Source organism: Phyllobates terribilis, unplaced genomic scaffold, assembly GCF_046119375.1.
Source record: "Phyllobates terribilis strain yellow unplaced genomic scaffold, ASM4611937v1 Scaffold_10__3_contigs__length_209671492, whole genome shotgun sequence".
Classification (NCBI taxonomy): Eukaryota; Metazoa; Chordata; class Amphibia; order Anura; family Dendrobatidae; genus Phyllobates; species Phyllobates terribilis.
Window position 1 is genome coordinate 159361207 of NW_027362770.1, and position 16857 is coordinate 159378063.

General features: G+C 42.0%; 2 protein-coding genes across 4 annotated transcripts in view; one reads left to right on the plus strand and one right to left on the minus strand.

The window, feature by feature from the left end:
• Nucleotides 1-2110, plus strand: part of LOC141164184 (hepatitis A virus cellular receptor 2 homolog) — a 33426-nt gene extending 31316 nt beyond the window's left edge. For both annotated transcript variants that reach the window (XM_073649318.1, XM_073649317.1), the window contains exon 7: nt 215-2110. In XM_073649318.1, the coding sequence (XP_073505419.1) occupies nt 215-246 (32 nt within the window). In that variant the 3' untranslated portion in view covers nt 247-2110. The remainder of the gene's footprint in view (nt 1-214) is intronic.
• LOC141164185 (hepatitis A virus cellular receptor 1 homolog) lies at nt 478-11468 on the minus strand. Of its 2 annotated transcripts, none has more exons than XM_073649319.1 (4): nt 11244-11468; nt 8855-9187; nt 7105-7197; nt 478-726 (listed from the first exon to the last, which is right to left on the minus strand). In XM_073649319.1, the coding sequence occupies exons 1-4, from the start codon at nt 11293-11295 to the stop codon at nt 698-700; spliced, it is 507 nt and encodes a 168-aa protein (XP_073505420.1). In that variant the 5' UTR covers nt 11296-11468; the 3' UTR covers nt 478-697. The 2 variants fall into 2 exon arrangements, with proteins under 2 accessions (XP_073505420.1, XP_073505421.1); XM_073649320.1 differs by having other exon boundaries at nt 478-1193.
• Between the last annotated feature and the right edge of the window lie 5389 nt (nt 11469-16857).

Genomic DNA, 16857 nt, shown 5'->3' on the forward strand with positions numbered 1-16857 from the left:
TCTTGCACATGGGTTCACTGTTGTATTGCAGTTCAGCCGTATTTAATTGAATGTAATACCAATTACAGCCTCTGGACATGAGGGGCGCTGTTTCTGGAAGAAAGTAGTCAGTATAGGAAGTTTTTCTAATCTTATCCAACTCCTAAGGTTTTGGTCACATGATGACTTATGTACTTACTTACACATCCCATATAACATGACTTTTTTTTTGTAGGATTCCAGCAATCTTATCACTGGAGGGCCTAGAAAGAACACAGGACCAAATCGAACAAAATATTTATATGATAAATTAACTTTTTTTTATCTGTACATATGTAAATATTGTCTATAAGTCCTTAATAAATCAAACCATTTGTGAACACATTGATGATTATTGAAGAACATCCAACCTCGAGCTGTACATGACTTTTCCAGTCATACTGGCCAATACGAGGATGGAGCCGGCTGTTACTCATATGCCCACACTCACAGTTATTGGAGCAGTGACTTCATTGCTGTTTTCAGAAATGTACCTGCTTCCTATGCCACTGCTGCTTGCGGAGCTTCAAGTCCAGAGTTCAGTGGGTGTTTCCCGTGAAGCCTTGATTCTCCCTATCTCTGCCATTATTTAATCTCAGTCTCCCTCTTACATAATGATCTTGATGCCCAAACTTTGAATTATGTGATTACATCAAATCATAGGACTTCTTTGAAATAATCATGGAGACACATAGGTTTGTATAACAGCTGTATACAGAAAACGGTAGATTAGTTTATTTATTTTTTTAAGATTTTCAAAGTTTTTTTCATTTTTTTATTTTAAATACAGTAAAGAAAAGAAAAATTATCTCAAACTTTTACATAGCCATTGAGTAATGCATCCTTTCAATCCCTCATCCAAGACCATCCCTTTCAGAATCTTCTCCTGGGTTGATCAACTGGTCGGCTCTCGACACAAAGAGAGTTGGTCAACCAGAATGACCCTAATTGATGACCATCTAGTACATGTTCGAGTTTACCAAAGTTCTTAATTAGAGATTCTCCATTTTGACTACTAAAGGAGGGTCTAAACTGCCAACAATATGGGAGGGGAGAAGAACCAACATAAGGGATATTGACAAGGGCTGTCTTCATGAGACATCCCTTTAAGGGGTAGTTATTGCATGCAGTATGTTTTCCAGTTTCTTCTGAACAGTAGGATTATAACTCGCAACCTGCAAAATAATAAAAGATGGAGTGAAAATAATGACACCATATACACTTAAATACTTCTTATAGACACAATAATAAATATATATTAAAGTGAAACTCAGCCAACTTATCTTAAGGTCCAAAATTATAAGTTAATTACTTTCTTAACTAATATTTATAGCTTCAATATTCTGATATAAAGCTCCAAATTCCCTGCATGAACATAAATTCCGCATGATAAAATTTTGTCTACCTGCAATCAGGGCTGTGTTTAGACAAAGTGGGGCCCTGGGCCAAAGTTTAAATGCTCACATATTGCACCAACACACTCAAACATTCCAGACAGTTAAATGGGCGAGATTGACAATACTGAAGTCGTTCTGCGCTTGTTTACTGGCCTCTTCATAGGTTGACAAAGAATGATGGGCACAGAACTATCACTGGGAGATCAATCTGTCCCCATACAGTATCAAGTTATAGGCAGCACTTCTGCATTTTACACCAGGTAATGTGCCGCTGAGAACAATAATTTTCTTCCACCATAAACAATCCAGTCACTCAATGAATGATCAGCATTTTGCTCATTCGTAGGGTGATAACCAACGTGTTTACACCTATGAACTGTCTGTGCAGTCGGGATTTATAAATGGATGCTACATACACCGTACTTGACACAAACAAATGCATGTATACACAGAGCACATACACACATATACACAGAGCACATACATACATATAAACATATGTGTATTCACAGACAAAAAGTACCTTCATACAGACACAGGCATACATAGAGCACATACATACAGACACATATATACCTACCAGCAGCTCAAACATTTTAATGTTTTCATTAATATACAAGTGCTTCTCACAAAATTAGAATATCATCAAAAAGTTAATTTACATTACAAATAGAGTGATCTATTTAAAGTGTTTATTTCTGTTAATTGTGATGATTATGGCTTACAGCCAATGAAAACACAAAAGTCATTATCTCAGTAAGTTAGAATAATTAACAAAAAACAACTGCAAAGCCTTCCTAAGCGTTTAAAAAGGTCCCTTTGTCTGTTTCAGTAGGCTCCACAATCATGGGGAAGACTGCTGACTTGATAGATGTCCAGAAGTCAGTCATTGACACACTCCACAAGGAGGGTAAGCCACAAAAGGTCATGGCTAAAGAAGCTGGCTGTTCACAGAGTGCTGTATCCAAGCATATTAATGGAAAGTTTAGTGGAAGGAAAAAGTGTGGTAGGAAAAGGTGCACAAGCAACCGGGATAACCGCAGCCTTGAAAGGATAGTTAAGAAAAGGCCATTCAAAAATTTGGGAGAGATTCACAAGGAGTGGACTGCTGCTGGAGTCATTGCTTCAAGAGCAACCACACACAGACGTATCCAGGACATGGGCTACAAGTGTCGCATTCCTTGTGTCAAGCCACTCATGACCAATAGACAACGCCAGAAGCGTCTTACCTGGACCAAGGAGAAAGAAGACCTGGACTGATGCTCAGTGGTCCAAGGTGTTGTTTTCAGATGAAAGTAAATTTTGCATTTCATTTGGAAATCAAGGTCCCAGAGTCTGGAGGAAGAGTGGAGAGGCCACAATCCAAGCTGCTTGAGGTCTAGTGTGAAGTTTCCACAATCAGTGATGGTTTGGGGAGCCATGTCACCTGCTGGTGTAGGTCCACTGTGTTTTATCAAGACCAAAGTCAACGCAGCCGTCTACCAGGAAATTTTAGAGCACTTCATGCTTCCCTCTGCCGGCAAGCTTTCTGGAGATGGAAATGTCATTCTTCAGCAGGACTTGGCACCTGTCCACACTGCCAAAAGTACCAATACCTGATTTACAAACAACAGTATCACTGTGCTTGATTGGCAGCAAACTCGCCTGACCTTAACCCCATAGAGAATCTATTATAGAGAATCTATGGGGTATTGTCAAGAGGAAGATGAGAGACCCCAGACCCAACAATGCAGATGTGGCACCCTTCTGTTCACAGGTACCACAGGACCCAGGGTGCATGGATGAACTTCTACACAGGAGGCGCTCACTACATACAAACACCTCCACCCTTCCACCTCATACCACCAGAGGGAGCCAGTTAGGGATATATATATGGAGGGTGGAGCCAGGCAGTTCAGTCAGAGTTTAGAGTCAGACAGAGTCAGAGAGTCTGAGAGCGTGCTGACGCTGAGAGCAGCGAAGACGCAGCACATCTGCTGCTGAGATCTGAGAGCCCCGAGTGTGTCCGACAGCAAGGAGGAGAGGAGAGAGGAGTTGAAAGGGGCAGAGTAGCATTCTAGGCTCACCCCAAAGATACAAACCGGACACCGGGTCCGTGCCTACAGAGTCCTTTATACCCAGTAGGGACCACCGGCATTCCAGGAGGACTACAAGTCGCTGGCAGACCTGAAGCTAGACCCATTACAGGACCAGGAACCACGAAGGCCCCGGCGACCAGGGATAGTGGTTGCCAGCAGAAGGTCCCACTACCAAGCGACAGGTGAAGGAACAGCACGACACATAAGCTAGGCCCAGTTGCAGGCTGGCCAGGAGCATACAGAGAGGCAGACATGGACCAGGAGGCCTTATACCCGCTCATTGGGGAGAAGTACTGAAGTGCACCCATCCTACTGAGTACCCTGGACCGTACCTGACATCCGCACCAGTAAAGGTATTGAAGCGAATCCCCTGTCTCTGTCAGTTACTCCTGCTGCGCCATCCCGCCTGCACTACAAGCCCCAGCATCACCACCCACCATCAAACTACACACTGCCCTGGGGGCCCGCTCCGCCTGTGCGGAGCCGAAACATCCCAGCTGCCATCCGATCACCCCCCTGGAGGTCTGCAGCGGCGCTGGTAATCCTTACCAGGTACCACAGGTGGCATCACAAACTATTTACTTTATTTTTATTTCTAACCAAGTTCCAGTCCCCTTTTTAAAGAGTGACCCCAGGGTACGGGCTTGGGAGCCAACCACCGCGACATCCCCAAACCAGGCAAAGGCCTGGGTACAGAGTCGCCCCCATCCCCTGGGCGCGTCACAGACGAGCTGAAGGCTGCTATCAAAGCAACCTGGGCTTCCATAACACCTCAGCAGAGCCACAGGCTGATCGCCTCCATGCCACATTGCCGCATTGATGCAGTAATTGATGCAAAAGGAGCCCCGACCAAGTATTGAGGGCATTTACTGAACATACATTTCAGTAGGACAACATCTCGGATTTTAAAACCATTTTTCAAGCTGTTGTATAAAGTATTCTAATTTACTGAGATAATGACTTTTGTGTTTTCATTGGCTGTAAGCCATAATCATCAACATTAACAGAAATAAATACTTGAAATAGATCACTCTGTGTGTAATGACTCTATATAATATAGGAGCTTCACTTTTTGTATTGAAGAACTGAAATAAATTAACTTTTTGATGATATTCTAATTTATTGAGAAGCACCTGTATACTGTGACCTGGCGACATTCCAGCAGGAGGAGGTGACAACAGATTTGAATACTTATTCCATATCTATTATTTCTTTAACTTTGCACTGGTCGCTATTTGGACATCTATACTCGGACTGTTACTATTATAGCATTTTACCTTTCACATATATATCCTGCATATTGTGATCATATACTGACTTTTATTCATCTTGTCTCCTCCTGCTGTCATGTGTCCCCCCCCCCCCTTTTGGGTACTCCTCTTATTTTTAACCCTTTGTGTTATTTAATATAACTAATAAATATAAAAAATTGTATACCTCTATCTTGGCTGTATTTTTTGTGAATAGGTTTTGGCGTAGCTATTTATTTATGACCATATGTACCACCATTATCCAAACATTAACATCTACTGACATTATGTATTCTAAATAATGGGACTTTTTGATATACATAAAAAATATAAAAACTTTTTTTAAGTCCTTGCTCTCAGGCACTCATTTATTGGCTGAGATTTTTGTTTTACTAATATACACCACCAGGATCTCATACATTGTACAGTCATGGCCAAAAGTTTTGAGAATGACACCAAAATTATATTTTCACATGATCTCCTGGCCTCTGGTTTTTATTAGTGTTTGTCTGATGTTTTTATCACATACAGAAATATAATTGCAATCATATTATGAGTACCAATAGGTTATATTGACAGTTAGAATGAGTTAATGCAGCAAGTCAATATTTGCAGTGTTGCCCCTTCTTCTTCAAGACCTCTGTAATTCTCCCTGGCATGCTCTCAATCAACTTTTGGACCAAATCCTGACTGATAGCAGTCCATTCTTGCATAATCAATGCTTGCATTTTGCCAGAATTTGTTGGTTTTTGTTTGTCCACCCGTCTCTTGATGATTGACCACAAGTTCTCAATGGGATTAAGATCTGGGGAGTTTCCAGGCCATGGACCCAAAATCTCTATGTTTTGTTCCATGAGCCATTTAGTTATCACCTTTGCTTTATGGCAAGGTGCTCCATCATACTGGAAAAGGCATTGTTGGGCGCCAAACTGCTCTTGGACGGTTGGGAGAAGTTGCTCTTGGAGGACATTCTGGTACCATTCTTTATTCATGGCTGTGTTTTTAGGCAAGACTGTGAGTGAGCCGATTCCCTTGGCTGAGAAGCAACCCCACACATGAATGGTTTCAGGATTCTTTACAGTTGGCATGAGACAAGACTGGTGGTAGCGCTCACCTCTTCTTCTCCGAATAAGCTGTTTTCCAGATGTCCCAAACAATCGAAAAGGGGATTCATCAGAGAAAATGACTTTGCCCCAGTCCTCAGCAGTCCACTCCCTGTACCTTTTGCAGAATATCAGTCGGTCCCTGATGTTTTTTCTGGAGAGAAGTGGCTTCTTTGCTGCCCTCCTTGAAACCAGCCCTTGCTCAAAGAGTCTTCGCCTCACAGTGCGTGCTGAAGCACTCACACCAGCCTGCTGCCATTCCTGAGCAAGCTCGGCACTGCTGGTAGTCCGATCCCGCAGCTGAAACAGTTTTAAGATACGGTCCTGGCGCTTGCTGGTCTTTCTTGGGCGCCCTGGAGCCTTTTTGACAACAATGGAAGCTCTCTCCTTGAAGTTCTTGATGATGCGATAGATTGTTGACTGAGGTGCAATCTTTGTAGTTGCGATACTCTTCCCTGTTAGGCCATTTTTGTGCAGTGCAATGATGGCTGCATGTGTTTCTTTAGAGATAGCCATGGTTAACTGAAGAGAAACAATGATACCAAGAACCAGCCTCCTTTTAAAGTGTCCAGTGATGTCATTCTTACTTAATCATGACTGATTGATCGCCAGCCCTGTCCTCATCAACACCCACACCTGTGTTAATGGATCAATCACTAAAACGATGTTAGCTGCTCCTTTTAAGGCAGGACTGCAATGATATTGAAATGTGTTTTGGGGGTTAAAGTTCATTTTCTGGGCAAATATTGACTTTGCAAGTACAGTAATTGCTGTTAAGCTGATCACTCTATGACATTCAGGAGTATATGCAAATTGCCATTACAAAAAATGAAGCAGTAAACTTTGGAAAAATTACTATTTGTCTCATTCTCAATACTTTTGGCCAATGCTGTAGGATCAACCACATACACAATAATGTATAATAATGCTTTTAGCAGTGAAGCTCCTGTTGTAGGTGCTGAGGGCCTCCAAGGAAGTGGGGGCCCTGGGCAATTGCCCAGTTTGCTTCCCCATGCCAGTCCTGTCTGCAGTCACCACCAGAGGGAGCTCAGGAGCTAACTGCTTTAAGTTCTATGTAGAACAGTATGCAGTGAGCTCCCTCTAGTGATGGCTACAGACAGAATGATATCATACAAATCTATGTCTGCACAGGGGGTTTGGAGCTCTGTATCATTATCTCCTCCACATTGGCGACCTACAGATCTGACCACAAAATGAGTACATTCTGGCACATAGTCAATGAGTAAATCGTACTTACGTTTATAGACGAACAGGGCCATGGCGGGTACCATGAGAATTATAATCCCTCTTATCACGTTTCCAAGTGTTCCCCAGCTAAGTTTCTCATCATCTACATATATAAATTATATTTAGATTAATAATATAGAGATCAGCCATTATGCATCTTGATTTTGACACTATCAACAATAAATTGCTTTCCAAGGAACTGTATTATGTCTTCTTAAAGGGGACCTTTCACTGGATTATTTAATTTAAACTATGTACCTCCTATAATTGCCTCTTCTCCACGGATTCTGGAACAGTTTTTCTTTTTCTTCTGTGCCCCTCTATTCCATAGTTATGCCCCCAGGAAATACTGATGCAAATTTTCCTTTTCTTTTTTCCTGTTTGCTTTTGCTCCTCTGATGCTGGCCAATCAGAACATAGCCACGCCCACAGAGAACTTCTGTTTTATGTGTCCAGTAGGTTGAAGGGAATTTTTGCATAATTATTTCTAGGGGGGCATAACTTTGGAATGGAGGGGCTCAGAAGAAAAAGGCTGGAAAAATTGTCACCAGGTCAAAAGTATCCAGTTTTTGTTCTTAACTTATTCCCGTTGCTTCCCAAAATATTACATTTTCTGTTTTGCTTTTTTTTAATCCATCATACAGGTCCAGAGATATGGGGCTTTTAATTTAGTCCTAATTTTTATGGACTTTACTAAGTGAGCGTGGCTCACATGACAATTATGCAGAGCAGCGAAAGACACGCCCCAGAGGATCCTTTGATCCTTTGGTAAAGGCCATAAAAATTTGCATTGACTTAAAAAGGCCCATATCTTTGGACCCATAGGCCAGAAAATACATAAAACAGAATACTAAGGGGAGCAATAAGAATAAAAATAAGAGCACAAACTGGACACTTTTGACCTGTTGACAGCTCCTCTTTAAATTAAAAGTATTTCCCATTCATTGGCTATAGCGTACACAGGAACTCAAACAATGGAGTGAAAGACAGCCAATCACAGGCTTAGAGACATCTTAATCTTATTGACTGCAAGGTGCTCATTTGATGTCACCCCCTCTCTTCACTGGCACTGCCAGACTATGTAACCTCCTCCCCTAGTTCATCATTGAATGGTAGGAAGTCTTCAGCTGGTCATACATGCAAGCCAAACCTGACAATTTCAGTGAGACCTGAAGACTATTGTGTATGAGGGCCTCTTTCCCCTCCCAACAGATGATGATGAAGGAAAGAGATCAGGCAGATGGATTTCAACAAGCCCAATCCTATTATTCCCAGGAGACATAAGCCTCCACCAGAGGTGTCTGGCAGAAACTTACTACCCTTTTCCAATTGGAAACTCAATCAACCCAAGTGTGCCCGACTATGGGGAAATCAACAGAGCAGCCTATCGGCCAAACGAATGATCGGCGTCAGCTATCTGGTCAGCTTTAACCAAAAAGCATACTCCACCCCCCCCCCCATTGCATTGTTTTTGACTTGAGGTCTACAGAGACCTTAAATCAGACCTTGAATTCACATGATAACCTCTGTTCATGGAAGTTCTCAAGTTCCATTCATAGTTCACTATTTAAGGATATTCCATAGACTGGAGCAAGCGGCACCCATGATAACCCCCATGAGCTGCCCATAATAATTTCACCCATGTCATACTAAGGAAATAGTGGAAACATGGCTTGTTGAAGGTTCTTGAGACCTGGAGTAGCCTGTGCGTTCTCTAAATTCTGTATTCGTATATAATACTTGAAAAAACTTTTCCTTACATTCCATGACCTGTAAATGTATTTCTCTTCTCACGTCATTGCATGGTCCTGGGATTGATACTTTGCACCAGTAAGTTCCTTTATCTTTCGTAGCCAACTTGGTGATGGTCAGGGATGCGTCGCCCCACGTGACATTCCCCAGTAACTTATATCTTTTAGATGTCCTCTTGTTTACTCTGCTGCCATTAGTGTGGAGGATGGTAGAAATGCATGTAGTGTTAGTACAGCTGGCTCTTCTCCAGCGCAGCCCAGCGGCCGCCTCTCTGACAGAATATGTGCAAGGTAAAGTGACCGTGTCATTCACCAATCCGGTTATATCTTCGATGGTCATACCTGTTCATTAAAAAAAAAAAGACTTGATTTTGGTACTACAGCAGCAAAAGATGCCAAAAATGACAACACAAAGAAATATGTTATATTTTGTAGCAAGAGTCAATGGAACCAAGGATCAATTTGAGGCTGAATTTAAACTGGTACAACGAGTTATCACTCATCTAGACAGATTGATCACCAGAAAAGAGGTCCCATATGGAGTACATGCATAGTGCCGCACCAATAAAAGTCAATAGGACTGAGATATAAGACTTCCCATCTATCTCTGACAGTCCCATAGACTTTGAAAGGAGTCTCATATGTGGCACCCCTGCGGGTTCAGTCGCCACAGAGGTACTGCATCTCACCCAGAGGTGTGGTATCTCACTCTCAGGTAAGGATAGAGTGCTGCCCGGGACCCTAACACCTGCATGCAACACATTCCACTTCAGTGGGGGTAGCGCGAGATTGCTCCTAAGGGAGAGCACAGTCCCTGGTCCCTAGCTGAAGGGTGGAACTATGTAGTGGGTGTGGGTGGAGGATGTAGTTCAGGGGAGCACAGGAAAGGAGGATATAAAAGAGGGAACCATCTTGGAAAGAGAGTTCAGTCAGAGGAGAAGTAGTGGGAGCAGGAGCTCTGCAGGAGCTCTGCTCAGGAGGAGGGCCTAGCAGAGAGGCCCAAGACTGTGAAGGAGAGAGGAGCAGGAGAGAATGCTCCAGGAGGAAGGAGGGGATCCCAGGGGTACGGGCAGTGCTGGAGGCCACCCGTACGCCCGAATCTACCAGAGGGTGGAGGGATCAAGCCGCAGAGGGGACCGGCCCCTGACCAGTGAGAATTACAAGGTTCAACTGGAAACCGGAGGCTTCTGTACTTTTAGGGTGCAGTTGCCACAGCCACAATTACATCACCGAAAAGGTGGTCACAGAGGGTCCAGGGGACTGCAGGTCGCCCGACAAGACCCGAGGCTACTGGCTTGGGACACTGATTGTGAGATGCAGGGCAGGAGGGTGAGAGCCAGCGCAGGAAGACGACTGAGAAAGGCACACAGAAGAGGGTCCCGTTAAGTGCTCTTGAAAAACCTGAGGGATTGCTGAACCCCTCCCTGAGTAAGCACAGGATGACGTGGGAAGTTACACCGGTACCTGTAACTTGGATTGCAACAACTGTGTGTAAACTCTGAAGACTGCACCCCACTGTCTCCATGAATTACTGCTGCGCCATCACCCCCTGCACTACACCGCAACATCCATAACATCTCAGCACAGCCCTGGAGCTAAGCTCTACCTGTGGAAAGCTAAACCAACTCTGCTGCATTAACAACCGCTCCAGAGGACTTGCTCCGCAGCGGCGGCTCCCTTTAGCCGCATACCACAGGTGGAGTCACGAACTGTATATAAGAACTAGAAATCCCCTGTAAATAATATTCCCCTTTGGATTGACCGCCCTGGGTCATGGACCGGGTCACCGCCATTGTGACATCTCCCCTAGCAACAACCGGCCCGGCACCGAGTACCCCACGGCCCAGGGGGCACGTCACATACACAGCCACTCCTCCATTTTAACGGGACACTGGACTTTTGTTCTGACAATTGGTGAGGCTCCCACTGTTTGGTAGCCCCCACCAATCCAGCAGTTATTCTCTACCACATGGATAGGTGATTACTTGCTAGAACCAGAAATAACCCTTTAAAGGGGGTATTCCATGATATGGATGACCTATTCCTAGGATGTGTAAATATTATCAGATCGGTGGGGGTCCTACACCTGGTGCTCACACAAATCAGTTGTTCTCAGGTCTGTCGGTGACTGGATGTGAATAGCTGCAGACCTGAGTAGCACAGCTGTCAACTGTTTAGTTGCTACTGTAATACCTGGCATCGGCCACTAAACAGTAGACAAAGTTGTGCTGTTAGGTTCCACAACTGTTAACATCCATTGGTCTTGATGCTGATACCGCCTTTTTCGGGAATACCACAGTTCCAGCTTTCCCCTCTCTTATTCTGCCAAGACCCAAAACGACAAATAACTAGGAGAAACTTTAGGACCGGATGTAATCAAGAAAATGTTCTCACTTACCTGACGAGCAGAGAACGATCACAGATGTTGTCAGGGCATACAGGAATATCATCTTGTGTGCAAAAATAGAAAAATGCAAACAAGCCGATCAATGGGTCACAAGAAAAGTAATAAAATTTTGAAGTATAATTGCTAATATATTGGTTTCTTACTAAGACATTGCAAAAATTGTATAACTTCTGGAGATAAAAAAGGCAAGCCCCAACCCTAAAGTGCTTCCAAACAGAGTGAAAAAAGTGTAAGTGACTTTTGATTTTATCTGCGCATGTTATTTTTTCCCACTTCTTCTTAAATCTATAAATAAAATGGCCATATGAGATCACAGTTTATTACTCACAGGAAGTTTCCTCTTGAAAGACATAATTAGTTAAAGTTTTAACTAAGTCCGAGCTCCAACCACAAGCAATAAACTGATGTTTTTAATTCATAAAAGTATAATTCAATTAATAACATTTCATTAGTTTTTTAATTTTTGCATTCATTTTCAGACCTCTAGATATACAGTTTGCTGCCTGATCAAGTTTGAGATTTTTCTCTTGTGGCAGTGTTTCTCCCAGTAATATAGGCCTGGACGTGAGAACGATGTCTCTCTCCCAGTAAACATTGAATATATGAAATTGGAATTGCATTACTGCTGTAGAAAATAAGTTAAAAAAATGAAGGTACTCAGCGTATAAATTGGCCAATTCACGTCTGCCCAATAACCAAAGACAAAGTGTACCTCTTTGTTGGGACCTGACCTAACATGATACTGTACCTCTCCTGGGCTAAAAGCCTACAATTATATTGGCAGGTAGGATCAAACTCTATTTAAAACCGCCATAGGCTAATGGCTGGAGTGCTCAGTCAGTTCATTTTTTAACTTATTTTCTATAGCAGTATTGCAAGTTCAATTTCATATATTCAATGTTTACATACAATAGCATTCCAGAGTGCAGCTTTAATTTGTTAGTTACATATAGAGTGGCTCTCTTAGCTTGCACCTGTTCAGTCTTTTGATATTCGTAGTACACACTTTCTGACTGAACACTCCACCCACCAGCCTATGGCAGTTTTAAATAGAGGTTGATGCCTATATAATTGAAGGCTTTTAGCCCGAGAGAGGTACCATGTTAGATCAGGGTCCCAACAAAGGGGTACGCCTTGTCACTGGCTATTGGGCTCATATGAATTGGCCAATTTATGAGCTAAGTACCTTCATTTTCAACTTCTTTTCTATAGCAGAAATGCAATTTCATATATTCAATGTTTACGTGATATAGTGTTTCAGAGCGCAGTTTTAATTTGTTATATATAGAGTGGCTCTCTTAGATTGCACCTGTTCACATATGTCTTTCTGTTTGGAAGTGACGGTCAGTCCTTTGATATCCTATATGCCTGATTGTACAGACTACAAGCTGTCAAGTAAAAGTTTGATTACTTTTACTACTCTCTTGTCCCTTGGATTATTTGCTCCAAAGGCTCTGGAAGAAGAAGGTCTGGAGAAAGAGGAGGCCTATAGGCCAGAAGTAAGTATGATGCACCTCACACACAGCAGCATACCGGGACGGGGACATGTTTTGTCTGTAAGGTGCCAGAGGCCGGAGCTCGCCCATGACTAACTCGATCGGTCACCTAACAACTGCACATATTATACTGCAAGAAACGTGACTGCCAAAAGAATATCAAATTATTAGATAGAGGACTGAATATTTGCAGACGTTATACTTAGGGGAAGAGTACTGTAAGCTCCTGCAACATTGCGCTCTGACAAAGCAGAGGGAACAACAAATAACATTAAATTACATAACTCAGGTGAAAGATGAGACGGTGGAAAGGTATTTTGGCTGTTTTCAGATGAGTTGGATGGACTATCTTTAATGTATACATATTTCATTCTGCTTTTGTAAATGAAGCGTGGCCCAAGTGGAGAGGGAAGGATTCAAAAGACCTGTTAAAATTAGCTAAAGGGGAGGATCAGCAATTATTATCTCTCACTCTCTTCCATTATTCCATGGCGCTTTACATGTGAAAAGAGGTATGCATAATAAAAAACAGGTACAATAATCTTGAACAATACAAGACACCGAGTGGTAAAGGAAGAGAGAGGACCCTACCCTCGAGGACTCACTGTCCATAAGGGATGGGTGAGGATACAGTAGGTGAGGGTAGAGCTGGTCGTGCAGCGGTATGGTGGGTAGAGGGTTACTGCAGGTTGTAGGCTTGTCGGAAGAGGTGAGTCTTCAGGTTCCTTTTGAAGGTTTCCACAGTAGGCGAGAGTTCTGATATGTTGAGGAAGAGAGTTCCAGAGTAGGGGGGATGCACATATATATTCAGCTCTGACTCGGGATAGCACTATTTAAGTGTAATAGTTAAAAGTGCAGTTATACATGGCCGGAAGCTGATAATCCACTCTCCTCTCTTCTTCTTCTTCACACAGGTATTTAATTCATCCATCCGTTTGCGTGCTGTCTGATAAGTGTGAACAGAGTCATATTCTCTAGCAATATTTTTCCATGGTATTTAATTCATCCATGCGTTTGTGTGCTGTCTGATAAGTGTGTACAGAGTCATATTCTCTAGCAACATTTTTCCATTGTATTTAATTCCTTGGTCCTGTGTATTTTTGTCTTTTTTGTTTTTGTTGTCTTGTTTCTATTTTAAAATGTTCAAAGCCTTCTATTTCACTGTTTTATGGCCTCTGTGTTTATCTTACATAGCATTGCCTGCTCTAGCCCTGTGCTAATTGGCTAATTACTCAGTATGAACAACTGGTGTTGGACTCTAGCAGACATTTCATTTCATATATATTCAGCTCTGGCTCAGGGTAGCACGCGTGCTGGGTCACGTGTGCAATAGATTTTAAGTGCAATAGTTAAAAGTGCAGTTATACATGGCCGGAAGCTGATAATCCACTCTCCTCTCTTCTTCTTCTTCACACAGGTATTTAATTCATCCATCCGTTTGCGTGCTGTCTGATAAGTGTCAACAGAGTCATATTCTCTAGCAACATTTTTCCATGGTATTTAATTCATCCATCCATTTGTGTGTTGTCTGATAAGTGTGAACAGAGTCATATTCTCTAGCAACATTTTTCCATGGTATTTAATTCATCCATCCGTTTGTGTGCTGTCTGATAAGTGTGAACAGAGTCATATTCTCTAGCAACATTTTTCCATTGTATTTAATTCCTTGGTCCTGTGTATTTTTGTCTTTTTTGTTTTTGTTGTCTTGTTTCTATTTTAAAATGTTCAAAGCCTTCTATTTCACTGTTTTATGGCCTCTGTGTTTACCTTACATAGCATTGCCTGCTCTAGCCCTGTGCTAATTGGCTAATTACTCAGTATGACCAACTGGTGCTGGACTCTAGCAGACATTTCATTTCATATATATTCAGCTCTGGCTCAGGATAGCATGCGTGCTGGGTCACGTGTGCAATAGATTTTAAGTGCAATAGTTAAAAGTGCAGTTATACATGGCCGGAAGCTGATAATCCACTCTCCTCTCTTCTTCTTCTTCACACAGGTATTTAATTCATCCATCCGTTTGCGTGCTGTCTGATAAGTGTGAACAGAGTCATATTCTCTAGCAACATTTTTCCATGCGTTTGTGTGCTGTCTGATAAGTGTGTACAGAGTCATATTCTCTAGCAACATTTTTCCATGGTATTTAATTCATCCATGCGTTTGTGTGCTGTCTGATAAGTCTGTACAGAGTCATATTCTCTAGCAACATTTTTCCATTGTATCTAATTCCTTGGTCCTGTGTATTTTTGTCTTTTTTGTTTTTGTTGTCCTGTTTCTATTTTAAAATGTTCAAAGCCTTCTATTTCACTGTTTTATGGCCTCTGTGTTTATCTTACATAGCATTGCCTGCTCTAGCCCTGTGCTAATTGGCTAATTACTCAGTATGACCAACTGGTGCTGGACTCTAGCAGACATTTCATTTCATATATATTCAGCTCTGGCTCAGGATAGCACGCGTGCTGGGTCACGCGTGCAATAGATTTTAAGTGCAATAGTTAAAAGTGCAGTTATACATGGCCGGAAGCTGATAATCCACTCTCCTCTCTTCTTCTTCTTCACACAGGTATTTAATTCATCCATCCGTTTGCGTGCTGTCTGATAACTGTGAACAGAGTCATATTCTCTCGCAACATTTTTCCATGGTATTTAATTCATTCATGAGTTTGTGTGCTGTCTGATGAGTGTGTACAGAGTCATATTCTCTAGCAACATTTTTCCATTGTAATTAATTCCTTGGTCCTGTGTATTTTTGTCTTTTTTGTTTTTGTTGTCTTGTTTCTATTTTAAAATGTTCGAAGCCTTCTATGTCACTGTTTTATGGCCTCTGTGTGTATCTTACATAGCATTGCCTTCTCTAGCCCTGTGCTAATTGGCTAATTACTCAGTATGACCAACTGGTGCTGGACTCTAGCAGACATTTCATTTCATATATATTCAGCTCTGGCTCAGGATAGCACGCGTGCAATAGATTTTAAGTGCAATAGTTAAAAGTGCAGTTATACATGTCCGGAAGCTGATAATCCACTCTCCTCTCTTCTTCTTCTTCACACAGGTATTTAATTCATCCATCCGTTTGCGTGCTGTCTGATAAGTGTGAACAGAGTCATATTCTCTAGCAACATTTTTCCATGGTATTTAATTCATCCATGCGTTTGTGTGCTGTCTGATAAGTGTCAACAGAGTCATATTCTCTAGCAACATTTTTCCATGGTATTTAATTCATCCATCCGTTTGTGTGCTGTCTGATAAGTGTGAACAGAGTCATATTCTCTAGAAACATTTTTCCATTGTATTTAATTCCTTGGTCCTGTGTATTTTTGTCTTTTTTGTTTTTGTTGTCTTGTTTCTATTTTAAAATGTTCAAAGCCTTCTATTTCACTGTTTTATGGCCTCTGTGTTTACCTTACATAGCATTGCCTGCTCTAGCCCTGTGCTAATTGGCTAATTACTCAGTATGACCAACTGGTGCTGGACTCTAGCAGACATTTCATTTCATATATATTCAGCTCTGGCTCAGGATAGCATGCGTGCTGGGTCACGCGTGCAATAGATTTTAAGTGCAATAGTTAAAAGTGCAGTTATACATGGCCGGAAGCTGATAATCCACTCTCCTCTCTTCTTCTTCTTCACACAGGTATTTAATTCATCCATCCGTTTGCGTGCTGTCTGATAAGTGTGAACAGAGTCATATTCTCTAGCAACATTTTTCCATGCGTTTGTGTGCTGTCTGATAAGTGTGTACAGAGTCATATTCTCTAGCAACATTTTTCCATTGTATTTAATTCCTTGGTCCTGTGTATTTTTGTCTTTTTTGGTTTTGTTGGCTTGTTTCTATTTTAAAATGTTCAAAGCCTTCTATTTCACTGTTGTATGGCCTCTGTGTTTATCTTACATAGCATTGCCTGCTCTAGCCCTGTGCTACTTGGCTAATTACTCAGTATGACCAACTGGTGCTGGACTCTAGCAGACATTTCATTTCATATATATTCAGCTCTGGCTCAGGGTAGCACGCGTGCTGGGTCACGCGTGCAATAGATTTTAAGTGCAATAGATAAAAGTGCAGTTATACATGGCCGGAAGCTGATAATCCACTCTCCTCTCTTCTTCTT